The sequence below is a fragment of the Lipotes vexillifer genome, unplaced genomic scaffold (genome assembly GCF_000442215.2).
Source record: "Lipotes vexillifer unplaced genomic scaffold, Lipotes_vexillifer_v1.1 scaffold741, whole genome shotgun sequence".
Lineage (NCBI taxonomy): Eukaryota > Metazoa > Chordata > Mammalia > Artiodactyla > Lipotidae > Lipotes > Lipotes vexillifer.
The window spans coordinates 964,426-980,998 of NW_006796565.1; the positions used below are offsets into that span (position 1 = coordinate 964,426).

Here is a 16,573-nt window from a genome sequence, read left to right on the forward strand (position 1 = left end):
GGTGCCTGCTCCTGGCCTGGAATCTGGATCTCCTGCTGGGGTGGGCTTGGCCTGGTCCTGGTGGAGAATGCTGGGCCTGCTCCCCCTACCCCTCAGCCCAGGAACCCCCTGCACTAGGGGTTCCCTGACAGGGTTTCCCTGGGCAGCAGAGACTGAGGAGTCTTGGGCTGGTGGCCACAAGCATCCAGAGAACTTTGCAAGCACCACGTGAGCTCCCAGGCCTTTGCAACCTCCCTGGCTCCCATGGTTGTCCCCTGTCGTCCCTCACTGCAGCTTGGAGGAACCGGGCTCCAAGGGGGATGAGACCTCAGGTCACCCCTGGGGCTCTGGACAGAGCTGGGACTCCATCCAGGGATCCTGGGCCTCTGCTAGGCCCCTGCCCTGCTGCAGTGATGGATTTGGCTGGAGAGACGTGACTTACATGGGTGAGAGGACAGGCCATCCCAGGAAAAGTGCCTGGTGGGCACGAGTCCGGGGTGAGCCCCCCACCCTGTCCTATAACTGAGTGTCTGGGCTGCCTCCAGGTGAGATCGAGCCTCAGGAGAGGCGGTCCTCTAATGGGGCCTCCCGGGCTTGGGACCACCAGAGCCCCACAGGGTGTCCCTGCCACTCAGCCCTGGCTCTGCAGGAGGGACAGCCGAGCCCACAGAGGTGGAATGTGCCCAGGAATGTCCTGCCACACCCGCTGCCAGCGGGCACGTCCGTGGCCACCTGCCCTGCCCAGGCACGCTGGGACACGCTGGCGGGGCCCAGCCACCCCTCCTCGCCCCCGCAGGACTCTGGTGTCCAGGACAGGCCAGCGCGGCCTCTGTTTTCCCCAGCACGCCTGGGATTTCTGCTCTCACGGGTCACTTCCGGTTGGGACAGCTGTGGGTGAAGGGCTCTCCCTCTGTGGCTTCTGCCTGAGTCCCTCGGGGCAGGGCCGGCCCTCCTCCTCCGTCTTGGTGCAGCCGGACACCGTAATGTGGTGTGGAGATCCCACTGAGCTGGGCCCTGTTATGATCTCATTCCAGCCCCATTCCAGCCCCACAAGGGCAGTTTTATTTCTCCATTTTACAGATGGGGAAAGAGAAACTCAGGTTGCACAAGGAGGCCGAAGGGACACGTAGTGGCAGACGCAGGACTCCACCCCAAATGGATCACCATTTTCAACTCTTCATTCAGCCACCCAACCCCGTTCCTCCAGGCATCAGAGGTGCGGCCAGCAGACATCTTCCCTGGCCGAGCCCTCCAGAACCCTGCCAGCCAGCCTGTGTGGCAGGGAGGCTCCAGGAGGGCTTTGTAGGGGCGGGGAGGGTGTTTTAGCTGGGCTGTGAGGGGAGAGAGATTATCGAGGGGGTGATGATCCTGGCTGAGGGAGGGCACCCCCAGGTGAGCTTAGTGCATCCAGGGGGCCTGAGTGGGCAGGGAGGGCGCAGGCAAGGCAGGGCAGGGACAGCCAGGCTCATGCAGGACTAACAGCTCCCTCGTTTTTTGCGTGGACCCAGGTCTTTCCTAGGACACACCCAGTACATGACAGGCTGGAGCCTGGAGCCAGGTGACCACACCCCCTCAGGGGTGTCCTGGATACCACACTGCCCTTGGGGCTTGCCTGTCATCTCCCACCTCCTGCTTGAGGCTGCTGCGAGGTCCTTGGGGACCACCCTGTCTCAGGACAGAGGACAGATGGAGGCCGCGAAGGGAGCAGGGTTTGCCTGAGGCCCTGGAGCTGCACCCAGACCCTGTGTTTGAAGTCCCAGTGGGGCTCGCTCTCCCACGTGGGCCCAGTGCCTCCCTGGGGGAGCTGTCGCCCTTGGACCTTGACCTTGGACCAAGTCACAGAGCAAGGGAGTGGGGCTTGTGGCTTGTGATGTGGCCAGCTTTGTAGGCAATGAGGAGCCCCTGTGGATTGGCAGGGGAGCCCCCCTTGATGCCGTGGAAGTGAGGGCAGCCAGACATTGTGTACTGGCCCTCTGGGGCCTCGTCCCAGTGGCCCTGCCATATCCCTCTCAGGGGACCTGGACCGGACCAGGTGCCCTGTGGGTGGTCCGGTCGGTGGGGACAGGCCCCCTCACTTGGGGCCTCCAGCCCATCCCTGTTCCCCAAGCCTGCCCTCCCAGTCTGGCTACGTCCTCAGGCTCCGCGTGCGAGTGCTGTCCGGGACTGGCCAGGGTCCTGGCTCCCAGGAGTTGAGGGGTGCTGGCATTATCCTAAGATGGTTGGTGTAGGCTCTCTTGGCCTTGGGTTTGCCTGGAGTTCAGCCTGATTGTGGCACGTTTTACTTGGATTTTCCAGTATTTGGCCTTGGGAGACGGCCGAGGTTCCAGACAGCAGACATGGGGGCGTCGTGCATTTCTTTCTCCTCTCTGGCCCTCTGGCCTGGGCCGGTTAGCTGGGGATCAGTGCCAAGTGGCCGTTGCTGTGAAGCCCACTCCTCCAGTGCCGTTGATGTCAATGTGGACGCAGGAGCCAGTGGTGTGGGTTGGATCCCGGCTATGCAGGTGGCCTCTGGGCCCTGCTCGGACACTGTCCTCCCTGAAGTCAGGGGCCAGGGGCCTGGAGGTGCGGAGCTTGGAAGGGGTGGAAGCAAACCAGAGAGGGTGGGAGTGAGGCCAGGGCACCTGGTGGTCCTTTCCAGCGGGAGGGGAGCACTTTGTCCATGGAGAGGGTCAGTCTGTAAGGGGCCTGGGGACTGTGGGCTGTAGGAGTTTTCCGTGCTGAGGCCTGTTGGAGCAGATAAATCGGTCGTGTTTCCACAGTGTTTGCCTGCCTTTCTTTATGATTTATAGTTTATCGTTAAGGAGGGGAGAAGAGATCCTCCCCCCGCCACCACCCGCACCAAATAGAAAGGAAATCCAGCTGAATCTGACACTTTGAGCTTTTTACTCTCTGCTTTTCGTGTGTTCACCAGGTGTGGAAATATGCTGACAGGTGGAAGTGGGGACTCTGTCCACACGCACCACAACTGCAGACACCTGGCCCACACGCCCGTCCTCGGCACCGAGCCTCTCGCAGACACGCGGGGGCCGTTCCCCCTGACTGTTTCTGACAAACAAGCAGCCACCTTGCCCTGCCTTGGGGCAGGGCCGGGCAGCGGCTCTGAATGGCGGGCACCGGCCCATTTGGGCAAGGTGGGTGCAGTCCAAGAGACGGGCCTTGTTTGGGGAAAGCTGGGGTTTTGGGTGCAAAGCAGCCCCGGCCCCGCCTTGGGTCACCCGCAAGGCCCGGCAGTGTTCTCCCATGGAGCGAGGACCCCAGGCCAGCCTCCACCAGGCAGGCGGGGAGCCCTGCAAACCTTTAGAACAGCGAGATGTTTCCCAGGGATTTCCCCCTGCCTGTGTTTATGAGCCCACCTACCAGCCCCGGGAAAAGGCCCGAACAGCCGACTGCCCACAGGCAGATGTCTGGCACATGTGTGGCCTGTTTGCCGTTCAAGGGCTGGCCCTGCCTGATGTTTTCACGTCTTGTGCTCGTGTGAAACTCAGATTTAATTTGGTGATTATTAAATGCAGGAACCCGGTAGAGGGGTTTTTCTTTTTTTTTCTGCACAGTTTTGCAAAGTGCCATTTTTTTGTGATGCATAAGCCTTGTTCCTGCCAATAGGAGAAAAGGAGAGTCAAAAAGAACTTTGATGGAGAAACCTTACAATGATTTTAATACGGAGATGGTGTGGGAGGGGGACTTCTTTTTTTGAAAATCTGAGTGACCGTTTCAAGTAAGAGTTTTGCCTGTGAGTCATCCTCGTCCTTCCTAGCTTAGTGTCCTTTCCTTTTAAAATAAACACACACACATTTTTTGATAGTACGTTCACATGTTCAAAAATTAAAACAGTATACAGGGAAAGTGTTGCTCCCATCCCTCCCATCCCCCGTGGCCTCAGGTTAACTCCTTATTTGTTTCCTGTGATCCTTCTAGAAATCCTTTATAAAAACACAAGCAAATAAGAAGGTTCTTGTTTTATTCTCCTTTCATATATGAAAGATAGCGTGCTAACATCTAGTTTTCTGACCCTTGCTGCCTTAAATAATAGACCCTGAAAGTGTTTCTGTGTCAGAGCCGAGCCGCTGCCGCCTTTTCTCCAGCACCAGGAGGGTCTGGTGTGTGGACGTGCCCACTTTCATTCCCAGGCCCTGGCTGCGGACTCCCAAGCCGGGGGCCGTCTTCTCAGCTGTGAACTGTGTTGCCTGTGGGTCCTTTCAGACTTGCAGGTGTACCCTCTGTGGGCACATCCTGCCACTAGGGTGGCGGGTTGCAGGTTGTACGCACTTGTCGTCTGGAAGGGTATTGCCCAGGTGACACTGAGGGGGCCCCACACCACCGACGGGTGCCTCAGGCGGTCCGTTTCCCCACCGCCGCCTCGACAGATTGTGGTCAAATGTGGATTTTGCCGACCGGATAGGTGAAAGATGGTTTCTCTGTGTCATTTTAGTTAGCATTTTTCTAATCAGTTGAGCATCTTGTAGTTAAAGGTCATTCGTATGTCCTCTGCTGTATTCATTTGCCCTTAAAAAAAACTGAGGTGTCGCTCTTTTTCTCGATTCTATATTAGATTAGTTTTTACCTTGCTATGAGTTGCAAATGTTTATTTCTAATTTGTTGTTTGTGTTTTGACTTTGCTTTTGGCATTCTTCAATAGCTTTATAATTCACATGCTATGCAATTCACCGGTTTAAAGCAAACAATTTTAGTGGTTTTTAGTATGTTCACAGAATTGTGCAATCATCACCACAGTCAATTTTGGAATATTTTCATCATTCCCCCCCCAAAAAACCTCATACCCATTGCCAGTCACTGTTCACCCTTAGCCACCCCAGCCTCAGGCAGCCACTGATCTACTTTCTGTCTCTCTCGATCTGCCTGTTCTGGGCATTGCATATAAATGGAGTCACACAGCAATGTGGTCTCTTGTTGACTGGCTTCTTTCACTGAGCAGCATAATGTTTTCAGGGTTCACCCATGTTGTAGCATGTGTCGGTAACTGCATTCCTTTTTTTTTTTTTTTAACTTATTTTATATTTTTGGTGGCATTGGGTCTTTGTTGCTGCGCGTGGGCTTTCTTTAGTTGCGGCGAGCGGGGGCTACCCTTCTTTGCAGTACGCGTGCTTCTCACTGCGGTGGCTTCTCGTTGTGGAGCATGGGCTCTAGGTGTACGGGCCTCAGTAGTTGTGGCACACGGGCTCAGTAGTTGTGGCACACGGGCTCAGTAGTTGTGGCTCACGGGCTCTAAGAGCTCAGGCTCAGTAGTTGTGGCGCATGGGCCCAGTTGCTCTGCGGCATGTGGGATCTTCCTGGACCAGAAATTGAACCTGTGTCCCCTGCATTGGCAGGAGGATTCTTAACCACTGCGCCACCAGGGAAGTCCCTCCATTCCTTTTTATGGCCGAAAAATATTCCTACTACATTTTATTTATCCATTTGCTAATTGGTGGACATTTGGGTTGTTCCCTCTTTATGGATATTATGAATAATACTGCTGTGAACGTTGATGTGCATGTTTTTGTATGGGCATGTGTTTTCATTTCTCTTGGGTATATACCTAGGGGTGGAATTGCTGGGTCCTGTGGTAACTCTGTGTTTAACATTTTGAGAAACTGCCAGTCTGTTCTCCAAAGCGACTGCACAATTTTACAGTCCCACCAGTGCTTTTAGCGTTTTTTGACGTGTATACATTTTTTATCAAATTTATTAATTATTTCTTTTATGGCTCTGAATGTTGGATTTTAGAAAGGCTATAAAGGAATTCTCCTATGTTTCCTTCTAGTGTTTTTATGGTTTTATATGGCAGTATTTGGTCTATGTGGAGCTTATCCTGTATGTGGTATGAATATGGAGCCAACATTTTTTTCTGTTTTTTTTTTTTGCGGTACGCGGGCCTCTCACTGTTGTGGCCTCTCCCGTTGCGGAGCACAGGCTCCGGACGCGCAGGCCCAGCAGCCATGGCTCACGGGCCCAGCCGCTCCGCGGCATGTGGGATCCTCCCGGACTGGGGCACGAACCCTTGTCCCCTGCGTCGGCAGGTGGACTCTCAACCACTGTGCCACCAGGGAAGCCCTTTTTTCTTTTTTAATATGTCTATCCACGGGTCTCCCTACCAGCTATTGAAAATTCCATCTTTTTCTCTCTGCTTTGAGATCCCACCTTTATCATGTGCTAACCTGGGGCTATTTCAGAACATTCCCTTCTGTTTCATTAGCCTCTGTGTGTCCTCATATAGTAGTATATACTCCTAATTTTGAGGCTTTGTAGTATGTTTTAGCATCTGGTAAGACTAGTCTCTCCTAATTGCTCTTCGCAGAGGCTTCCTGATTATTCTCACCTGTTTATTTTTCCAATGAAAACTTGAGAATCAGCTTGTCTTGAGATGGGGGGAGGGCTGCTGTATATGTTGTAGATTGGGATTGTGTTAGACTTCTGAATTAACTTGGGGAGAATTCACACCTTTTTGAGGTTGAGTCTTCCTGTCCACAGACGGGATGTCTCTCTGTTTGTTCAAGCCCACATTCGTGTTCTATAAGGTTTTCTTCCTATCTCTTTTCTCTATCTCTTATATTTTTATTCCTAGAGATTTCACCTTTCGTGTTGCTGGCATGTCTTCTGGCTCCTTTGAAAGCAGGTTTTGGTTAAAAAGGACAGCGGGTTTGACCATCTAGAGTATAGATTCTGTTCCCAAAGCCGAGCCCCTGACCCCTTGGCTGTGCAGCGCTGTCCTCTGAGAGCCACGGACCCCCCACCTTAGCCTGAGCACGGCGGGGTGGGCACAGGGGGTAGGAGGGAGCTCAGGTTTGCCAAGCGCCTCCTTGGCCTCCTACATGGTCTCGATGCAATTAACCCTCCAAACAATTCTGTGACTTCATTTGGGGCTCATATTAGCCTCATTGTACAAATGAGAAACTGAGGCTGAGAAATTTCAGAACTTCCCAGGGCCCCCAGAGGGCCAGGGTTCTAGCCCAGGCTTGTCCAGCCTCTTCTAGGCCGCTATCCTGCCTGAGGATCGAATGTTCCCCTGAGCTCGACCCGGAAGTCAAGAGGAATGGTTGCACATAAACCAGCTGTGGGATTTGGGGCAAGTCTCTTCCCTTCTCTCGGCCTCCGTCTGCCTATCTGCAGATAAAGCTGTTAGACTGATTGGCGATTTGCCCGTTTTTCCAAAAGGCATCCCCTTTCTCTGGAAGCCAATATCCGAACAGAGAATGGAGGGCTGGGCTGAGAGGGTCCCAATACTCTGCAGTCCTGTCTCCCTGTGCCTTGACATGGCCCTCGGAGCACCCAGCTCCAGCCAGCTGAACAAAACCCAGGGCCCGCCGTCCCCTCTGGGGCCTTGGACCCACCTTCAGTGCCCCCAGTCCTGGTGCAGAAGCCGCCCCCAGGGTCCCCATGTGTCCCGGCAGTGTGTTAGCCTTGGTCCCCCCGCCAGCGCCCTGTGTGCTTTGGAAAGGTCCCTCGACTTTTGTCAGGCAGAGAATTCCCTCCACGCCAAGCTGAGAGCGAGGTGTTTTTACAAGTCCTGTCCTGAGTGTGTGCTGGCCAGAATGCACACTGCAGAAAGAAAATGTTTGTTTTCTAATTGTGAGCTTGCCGGGAGGCCCCTTGCCATTCATTGGCTTCCGCACCTTCCGTGTCCAGGCGGGCCATCTGCCACCCGGGGCCTGGTGCAGAAACAGCGTTTGCCACAATGTGGCAGAGAGGGGCTCCAGACCACAGGGTTGGCCACCATTCAGAGGATGTGCCCACAGCGTCCCGGGACCTTAGGGCTGTGCGGACACACAGTCGAGCCCCGGGGGCTAACCCAGTGGGTCCTTCCTTCCCACCCCACCAGGCTGCACTAGCACCTTCTGTGAGCCGGCCCCTAAGCCAGGCGGTGGGGTGCAGGGTTGGGGCCGCAGGGCACCAGCAGGGGACACCTGGGCTCAGGCTTGCTTCTGCAGGGGATGATGCTCCTGCAGGGGTCTAGTGGATGAGGAGACGCCTGCCAGGTGACAGGTGCTCAGGAAACAGTCGTGGCCTCTGCAGCGGTGAGCTGAGGGAAAAGGCCCAGGAAGGCAGGGGCTTCCTAGTAACTGCCAGGGCCATCCTTCCACCCCTCAGATATGTCCTGCCCGCCCCTGGCTGTTTGATTCTAGAACCTGTGATCTGGGAAGAACCTCAAGTGTCCAGTGCCAAGTCCGAGGTGCTCCCTGGGCCCCAGAGGCTCCTCCCTTCAGGCAACTTCATTTTCTGCTTTCAGGCCTCGGCGACCCAGCTTCCCTATCTGGGTTGTGTGGCCGGCGTTGCCCTTCTTCCTGAGGTAGGCACGCAGTCCAGGCTTAAAAGGGCTGCGTCTTGTGGGGTCCAAAGGTAATAAGCATGTCACAGAAACGGGCTGGGCCCGACACAGAGCTGAGTGAGCAGGAAGTGGAGCTGGGCGGGGCCTGAGCACGGTAATGGGATGCCGGGAGCGAGGGGCCAGCTGCGCCCACTGCCCTCGGCCACCTCCAGCACCTGCCTGACACCCGCCACCAGACCCGCAGCTCCGAGCCGGGGCAGCCCACCACCTGACCCCTTGGGCTCTGGGGCTTCCTATGAGAGACAGTCCAGCCTTCATGGGAAACTCCGATTTACCAAAGATGGATTAAAGATAGGCCCCAAATAAGCCGGTGCCTTTTTCTCTTTCCTGAGATAGTTTAAAAAACAAAACAGAACAAAACCGCCACCCCAGGAAACCACATGCCTCACCGCCCTGGTTGTCTCTGTGCCAGCTTCCAGCACAAGTGAGACTTAGAAAATTTCCAGGCCCCTAGCCACTCTCATGGCCTGGTGTTTTCTTGATACTTGGAGAATTCTGCTCTCATGAAAGTGTCTGCTTGGGGGAGGAAATGCCTCCGCTTAGCCAGGGCCCTAGCCCAGCAGCTTGCAGCAGAGTGGCTGCAAGGCTCCAGAAGCCTGGGCCAGGCGCGGACCCGGTCTGCTCGTTCTGCCTGGCTGGTTGGGCTTGTTTATGCCCCTCTTTCTAGAGGGATCTGAGGTGGTTCCCTAAAAATCAGTAACACAGAGAGATCCATGAATTGGATTACAAAGAGGGAGATAGCATTAGAAAGAGGAGAAGCAAATGAGCCAGCCTCGAAGGATGGTGCCAGAAGAGGGGAGCTGGGGGACTCTGTCACACTTCTTGTCCGAGAAGGGGAAGCACACGTGTGCCTTGGGGAGACGTGTTCTGTCTCAGCACGATGCTGAGAGGAAGTTTCACGTGGGCACGACGATGAGGCCCTGGGCTGGGCAGGGAGAGGTCCCCAGCAACCACTGATCCCCAGTAAACGCAAGGCAGGCTGGTCCTGACAGGTGGACTCCTGACGGGATCTGACGGTCGGCCTCTGAGCGGCACCTGGCGTTCCTGTTCTGGAAGGAACAGCAGTACTGATGAGCAGTGGACACAGAGTGCTTTCACCTCCCGTCTTAGGTCGGTTCCTTGGAAGCAGAGCTTCAGCCGGGAATCTGGTCCCAGAGGTTAGGAGGCCCTTGGGAGAAACCTGTAGGAAGTGAGGGAAGCAGACAGGCCAGGGCAGGAGCCCTCAGCCTAACCCAGCGGGGCCCAGCAGTGTGAAGAGCCCCTGGGATCTGACCCCCCAGGCCCGGGTCAGCTCCAGAACCCGTATCGGCCAGTCACTGGCTGTGGGTTGTCCCGGGAGGAAGGGGCAGGGGAGCTGTGCCAGGCGCTGGGGAACGGGCGTCCATGGGTGGGGCCCCAGCAGCCCCGCTTCACATCCATTTTCTCGTGGGACCCTTGCAATGGCCCAGGGAGGCAGCCAGGCCAGTGACGACTGTTCATTTCCCAAATGAGGCGACTCTTGTCAGTGGAGGAGCCGGTCTTGGGCGAGATCCTCCGACCCCAGACCCTGCGCCCCGTGTTCCTCCCCTGGGCCACGCGCACCACGCTCCCGACGCCTTCCTGGTTCAAGGGCGGGATGGGGCCCAGGGAGACGGGAGTGAGGAAAACAGCCTGTCCTCCTGAGGGCAAGACGACCAGGAGAAAGGGGGCTGCCGCTGCCTGCTCTCGGCCACGGCACCCCACAGTCCGCCTTCCCCTTGGCCCCAGGCTGGCACTTGGGGAGGGGATGGAGCTCATGGCCCGAGGCTCGGCAGGGTGGCTGGTGGCCGGCGTGCACAGAAGGACGGGGCCGAGTCCGTTAAGTTAATGTGAGGCTCCCGAGGGGGGATTTGGTTTTCAGATTGCAGCTCAAGGCAGAGGTGCCCTCAGCTGGCGAGGGGCTGCGTCCTCCTCGGCCTCTTCACAGTGTGGGCGCTTGGGGCTGGGTGTGGACGGCGGGTGTGGACAGGAGCCGGGCCCAGCCCTCGGGGTGCACTCACTACCCGGGTCTGGTGGGCCTCTGTCTGCAATGAGGGCTGCACAGAGTTCCAGCGGGGCTGAACCCAGAAGACCTTCTCTCAGTCCCCAGGGCCTGGCCAGGGGCCTGCCACCCAGGAGGGGACGGGAGCAGATATCTGCACAGAAGGGCTGTGCAGAGAAGGGGCCGTTGCTCCTGACTTGGGGAGGCTGGGTGGGTGGGCTGAGACACTGCTGCCCATACCCGAGGCCTGGCAGTTCTGATGGAAGCCACTTGACTTTCAGGGGCTCCATTCCAAAGTCACTCCAGACTCTAGGACTGGGGTGCTGAGCAGTGTCTCCAGCCACTAGCCTGAGGCCACATGGATGGTCCTCTATGAGCTTTATTACCTGGGCAGGCCCGTGCCCAAGTAGGCGGCCCATCCCTGGGCCAAGGCCGGGTCTCAAGAGAACAGAATTCGGCATAGGGGGGACTGTCTGTCCCAAAGCAGCCATTTCACCCTGGAAAGATGTGTTCACACAGTGCTTTGAACTTGTTCAAAGCTTTGCAGCTTTCCCCGAGACATTGTTGAGGGCACACAGGCCTCCAGGCCTCCAACAGGCCTGTGCAGCATTCTTGCACGGGAGCTGGGCTTTGGGAGTGCGAGGGAGCTGGGCTTTGGGAGTGCGAGCAGCTTTGGGAGTGCGAGCCGCGGCCGGGAGAGGCTGGGCGGGACCCTGCCCCCAGGGCCGCGCCCTGGATGCCAACACAGGATGGGCCCTCCTGGGATGGAGCCTGGGCAGGACACACACTCTGCCCCTTTGTGCAGGTCACATTCCTCCCCAGCAGGTGGGGCGTGCCGCCGGCTGGGACATTCAGCAGGTTTTCACTGTGGCTGAAACAGCTGAGTTTTGAGTCAACAAGGTTTTCAACGTGACACTGGCTTTGTAGCCAAGGAGTAGGTGCCTTTGAGGACTGTCAGAGGGTGGGGTTCAGTGGCATCCTGGGGTTTGCTTGTGACAACATTCACCAACCAAACCTTGCAGCTCCTTGCCCTGCTGCAAAGCAAAAAGGACCCAGTTATTCCAGACATTCAGAATGGGGGTCGTCCGGGTGCCCTTGGCCCAGCCCTTATTTGTCAGGTGGGCCAAGGCCCAGAGGTTGGAAGGTCTTGTCTGAAGCCATCAGGCCTGTGTGTGGCGGAACCCAGGACTGTAACAGCCTCTCTGACCTCAGCCCTCGCCAGGGCACACTTGAGGCAAAAGCTGCATCTCTGAAAGGTTCCCGCAAACTGGGGTCCCCAGCACCCTGCTGCTGGCGTGGCTGCTGTTTAACATGATTAGTGCCCAGACACACGCTGTCACGTTTGCCATGAAGTCAGGCACCCGCCTGCACCTTAGTTAACACATGTTCGTGGGGCTGAGGGCATCAGGGTCTCGGCATCACCTGTGACCCGTTCACAGCACGCTGGCTTTACGCTGGGCACTATTATTTGTAACGGGGGTCACGCTGCCATTCGCGGAAATCCCTACAACCGCTGCTCCTATAGGTCCGGGCTGAGCCATCCTCCCTCTTTCTTGTCTCTCTACCCAGTTCTCCTTTCGTCCTGGCTCAGGTCTAGGCCAGTCAGGAGCGTGGCTGGGAGGCAGAAGGGGCCCCAGGGACCCTCCCGGCGCAGGCATCTGGGGCCTCTGCCCACACACAGCGTTAGGTTTGTGTTCTGACCTGAGGACACGGAGGCTCTTGGGGGCCATTTTGCATGAGGATCTGCCTCCGGCCCTCTGCTGTGGCAGCAGAGGGAACGTGCCCTGTGAGGCCTGGGGCCTCAGCGAGCCCCACGTGGCCCAGGAGGGGTACCGCGAGGGTCCCCAGTCTGGCTCCCACCACGACCTGGGCCAGCATCTCAGGTCTGATTGGTGGCCCAGTCCTTCTTTCCTCAATCCCAGAGGCCCCCACCCCGCCAGTACCCCAGCCTCCCTTTCTCAGTTAATCGAAGGATTCCAAGATGAGCAAACCCATCAGAGCGGTTTCCGCCGTGGCGCCGGTGGGGACGGTGAGCGCGTGCACGGCAGGCCCGGCCACTTTCCTCCAGAGAGAGCGCCTTTCGTTTTCCATCTGCCAAGCCTGGTGCAGCAGCTTGCTCACTGTGACAGCTGGTGGTCACCTTTATTTCAAAGTGGCATACAGACACTGCCGCCTGTGAAAGGACTGGGGCCCTCAGGACAGGCCTGTGACCTTGGCATTGGCAGACGTGCGGTGCTCCCCACGCCCCCAAGTCCCCAGCGTGTGCAGGGAGGAAGCCAGAGCCCGGACTCCCTCCTGCTGCCTTCGACACACGTCTCTCCTGTCTCGTCCCGAGAAAGCACAGCATTGCTGCTGGTCCTGTTGGGGACCAGTGGGGCTGGGCCGTGGGCATCCTCGTCTGCACAGCTCTCCGTCCTGACTCTGTGCTCAGCCGGGAGAGCAGGTGTGTAGCTGAACCTGTCGGTGCGCAATGCCGGGCCTGCCCCCTTTTGTGAGTGGGTGGCCCCAAGCACCCTTGGGCCGTGTTCAAGCTCTGCCTGCCACGGGCAGGCCCTAGGCTGCCTCCTCCAGGCTGGCCCCTTGCAGAGGCAGAGCCTACGGGTGCAGAGCCCTGGGCAGACACATTCTCTCATGGGGGCCTCAAAGGGCTCTGTGGGACAGGCAGGGACCATCACTCGCCTCTTACAGATGAGGCAGCCAAGGCCTAGGGAGGCTGAGGGGTGTCTCCGCGGCACCCAGCTGTGAGCCCGGCCCCTTCCCCAGCAGGGCTGCAGCATCCGTCACCCGAGTGCCTGTTGAGGGCACAGGAGCCCAGGGCTCACGTGGAAACCAGCCCCCTGGGTGACTGTGATGTGCACCATGTGGACGTCAACCCAACCCTCCTGGCCCATGTCCCCTCCTATCACGGCGACAGAGTGGCATGGGCACCGTGCCCCCTTTGTGCAGCAGTGCGGCCTGGCGGTGTTTCCGTTTGCGTCAGTAAATCCACTCCTGCCGTGTTCTTCTAATGGCTAAAGAGGCTTCCCTTGTCTGAAAAGACATGCTTTATGGAACCCTTATCACAGGGAATCTGGGTCACTTTCTCCTTTTCAATTTAACAGCGTGACGAGGAATGTTCATGTCACTGAATTTCTGCATGCGTCCGGATTGTTTTCTTCAGATAAAACTTCTAGAAGTGAAATTGCCTGATGAAGGGTTCAGATCCGTTTTCAGAAAGGCTGTGTGTGAAGGGCTCTGGGCGCGCCCCACCCCCCACCCCCGCGGTGCCCCCAGCACTGGGTGTTCGTAAGCTCGTTCTCTTTGCCGATTTGCAGGTGAATAACTGCACCTCGCATTTTCTTCGTTAACATGTTCACCGGCCGCGGGTATTTCTTCATACGTTATCCTTGTCCTTGTCCAGGTCGGGGAGGAGGCCGGGACTTGGGTGGTCTTCCGCTGCCCGGCGGGCCCACCAGCAGATAGCCCCAGGGGCCTGGGCCTGGCTGGCTGGGGCGTGCGGGACTTGGGTTCCAGGAACGTGACCCTGAGTGACGTGTGTGTCTGTCTCCCCCACAGAACTGTCAGACCTTCAGCAGCCTCAGCTGCCTGAGCGCAGGGACGGAGGACCGCGGCCCTCACAGCCCCTTCGCCCTCCACGTCAGCAGCACCAGGTCCTGGACCGCCTTGCTCTCGGCCTCCGGCACGGGGGGCAGGACCCCCGCCGGGACCCCGATCCCCGAGCCTCTGCCCCTGTCCCTGGACGACCACCCCGCCTGCCAGGAGGAGCCGTGCTGCGAGGAGGCGGGTGGCTGCGCCCTCGGCGAGGGCTGCGGTGGGCGTGGGGAGCCGGGCACGGCCTGGCGGGACCGCGGGGCTGTCCGCAATAGCCCCTGCTCCCTGGACGGCGAGCTGGACATTGAGCAGATAGAGAACAACTGAGAGGCCCCGGTTGGCGGCGGGGCGGGCAGGGCAGGGGGTGCGCTAGAATCCACGGGCCTCCCGCCGCCTCCCCCCCACCCCGCTCCCGCCGGGCGCCGGGCAGGGCCCCCGGGGGAGCCCCACGCCTGGGCCTGATCAGCGCTTCCTGGAAGGCCTCGGGGCCCAGGAGCGAGCCCACCACCTCCCCAGACGCCGTCCCGCCCGCGGGGTCCTGGCGCAGCACCAGCCGCCTGGCCGGGCCCGCGGTGCAGGGTCTCAGCCTTTCACCAGCACCGCACCCACGCTCCGTGGAGCTGCCACGGCCGGGAGAGAAGCTTCTTGGTTTCGGTCTCCTTCTCCCCTCTTTCCCGTGGGACGTCGGCACAAGCGTCCCACCGTCCCCGCTGGGCAGTCCCGTGGCGCTGCGGCTGGGCCGGCCCGCTCTACGTGCTGACCGCCGGCCCGGGTTTCCGCCCGGGCTCGGGTCCCTCCGCTGGGGTCATGGCCCTTCTCGGCCTCCTGCTCAGGTTCAGTGGTGGGGGGAGTCGGCCCACAGCAGCCCCCCCCTCCCCCAGTCGTATTCCGTGCCTTCTCTCCCAGGTCTCCCGCTTGGGGCCTGGGCGGGGTCGGGAGAGGCTTCCTTCCGTGGTGACACCAGAACCGTTTAGCCTTAATGCCAAGTGCGGGGCACAGCAGCCCTGGGCTGCCGGGCGGCCTCCACATCTGGACTCTCAGGGTCCAGGGAGCAACTCGGGGCGCTCGTTAGAGGCCGTCTAGTTGGGGAGATATTTGGTGGCTCTGTCGGCCGCAATGGCAGAGCCACGAGCCCCTCCTGCGGCGTGGACGGCCTGGCCCCGGGCTCCCTGCCGCTCTGGGGGCTGCTCTGGCAGCGTCGGCAGCTGGCAGCCATTCTCCGTGACCAACCTGTCATGGAGTGCCAGGTGAGTGGAGCGATGTCACCATAAAAGGGCGACCTTTTGAAAACGTCCTCAGGAAGCAGGACTTCTGTGCAGGCGCACAGCCCCAGGCCCTGCGCTCGTCTCGGGACGGAGGGCGTCTGCAGGCCGCCCTGGGGCCCCGCAGCCTTCACGCGCAGGTTCGTTGTCGGTGGGCCAGGTGGGCCAGGGAGCAGAGGGTGGCGAGTGCCTCTCCCCGCCGCAGGCATAGAGCGAGACGCGCGCGTACCCTCTCCGGCTCCGGGCCCCCCCCCCCCCCCCCCCAGCCAATGGCACTGTGTGAGGTCCCCAGGTGAGGCCACCAGAACCGCCCAGCTGAGCCCAGCCCAAATGGCTCAGAAATAAAATGGTTGTCATTTTAGGCCACTAAGATTTTGGTTGGACTGTTACGCAGCAATAGAGACTGATAGAGTGAGACAACTTTCCACCATTATACCCCCCCCCCCCGGGGTTGCCGCGGAGCCCCACCCCCCAACGTCTCCCTCCCAGACAGCTCCTCTCCAGTCCCGCTTGCACACACGCCTCCTGGGCTCTGCTGCCTTGGAATCTGGCTTTTAGCAGCTTGGCGCCTTCCTCAGACGATAGCAGTTGGGTCGGCTTGTGAGCGAGTGGCTCTTTTTTCCCCGTGAGGCTAAACACATCCGTGCGTTCTCCGGAGTTCGCTGCCGCGACAGAGGCTCTCTCGGAGTCACTTTGCCCCTGCTCATCTGTTCACGGCGGATGCCTCACCGCTGCAGGTCGAGTACAAGTGGCTCTCACTTTCTTTCCACTGAGGAGAGAGACGATATTTGGGAAACTTTACTTTAACCTTTACTTTTTTACATCAAAAGTGAGGGGGCTCAAGTTCTCATTTATACTTGGCTTTTCTTAAAAATCAGCCATAAGATGCTTGCAGAAAACCCCAACTCCGTGGCCCCCCAAGATTGTGTTGAAAGCCTCAGGTTGTAGAGTGTAACGGGTGTGCGGGCGCTGGGCAGGTCCCTCCAAAGGCACGTTCCCCTGGGGAGTCGGACGAGGCAGCCGGCGGCTCTGGGTGGGGAAGGACGTCTCACCTGATCCCCGCTTGGCGGCTTGTCGTCTTAGAGCTGATCCAGAGGAGGCTGGGGCAGCTGTTCGGTGGTGTCCAGCGACCAACATATGAATTCACAGAGTACATGCTGGCGCCTCTCGGCCTCAGAAAGCCTGGGGTGGGAGGTGTTGACACCTGGCCCGCACCAAGAGCGGCCATAGAGAGCGCATGCAGGACAGCAGTCCTTCCTGGGGAAGGACAAGCAGGATCCCACCTCCCTCACTCACCGAGAGGGGCGAGACTCAGCCAGGATGGGCCTTTCCTCGGGGCCTGGAGGGAGGCATGTGGCGGTGGGTGGGTGTCACAGGCCTGTGGCACAGGTGACGCCCTGGGACCCTGCCGGTCACCTC

General features: G+C 58.7%; 1 protein-coding gene across 1 annotated transcript in view; it reads left to right on the plus strand.

The window, feature by feature from the left end:
• The window catches only part of FAM53B (family with sequence similarity 53 member B), a 113,156-nt gene extending 98,937 nt beyond the window's left edge, over positions 1-14,219 (plus strand). The window contains exon 5 of the mRNA XM_007468731.1: positions 13,857-14,219. Within this exon, the coding sequence (XP_007468793.1) occupies positions 13,857-14,219 (363 nt within the window). The remainder of the gene's footprint in view (positions 1-13,856) is intronic.
• Positions 14,220-16,573: the final 2,354 nt, after the last annotated feature.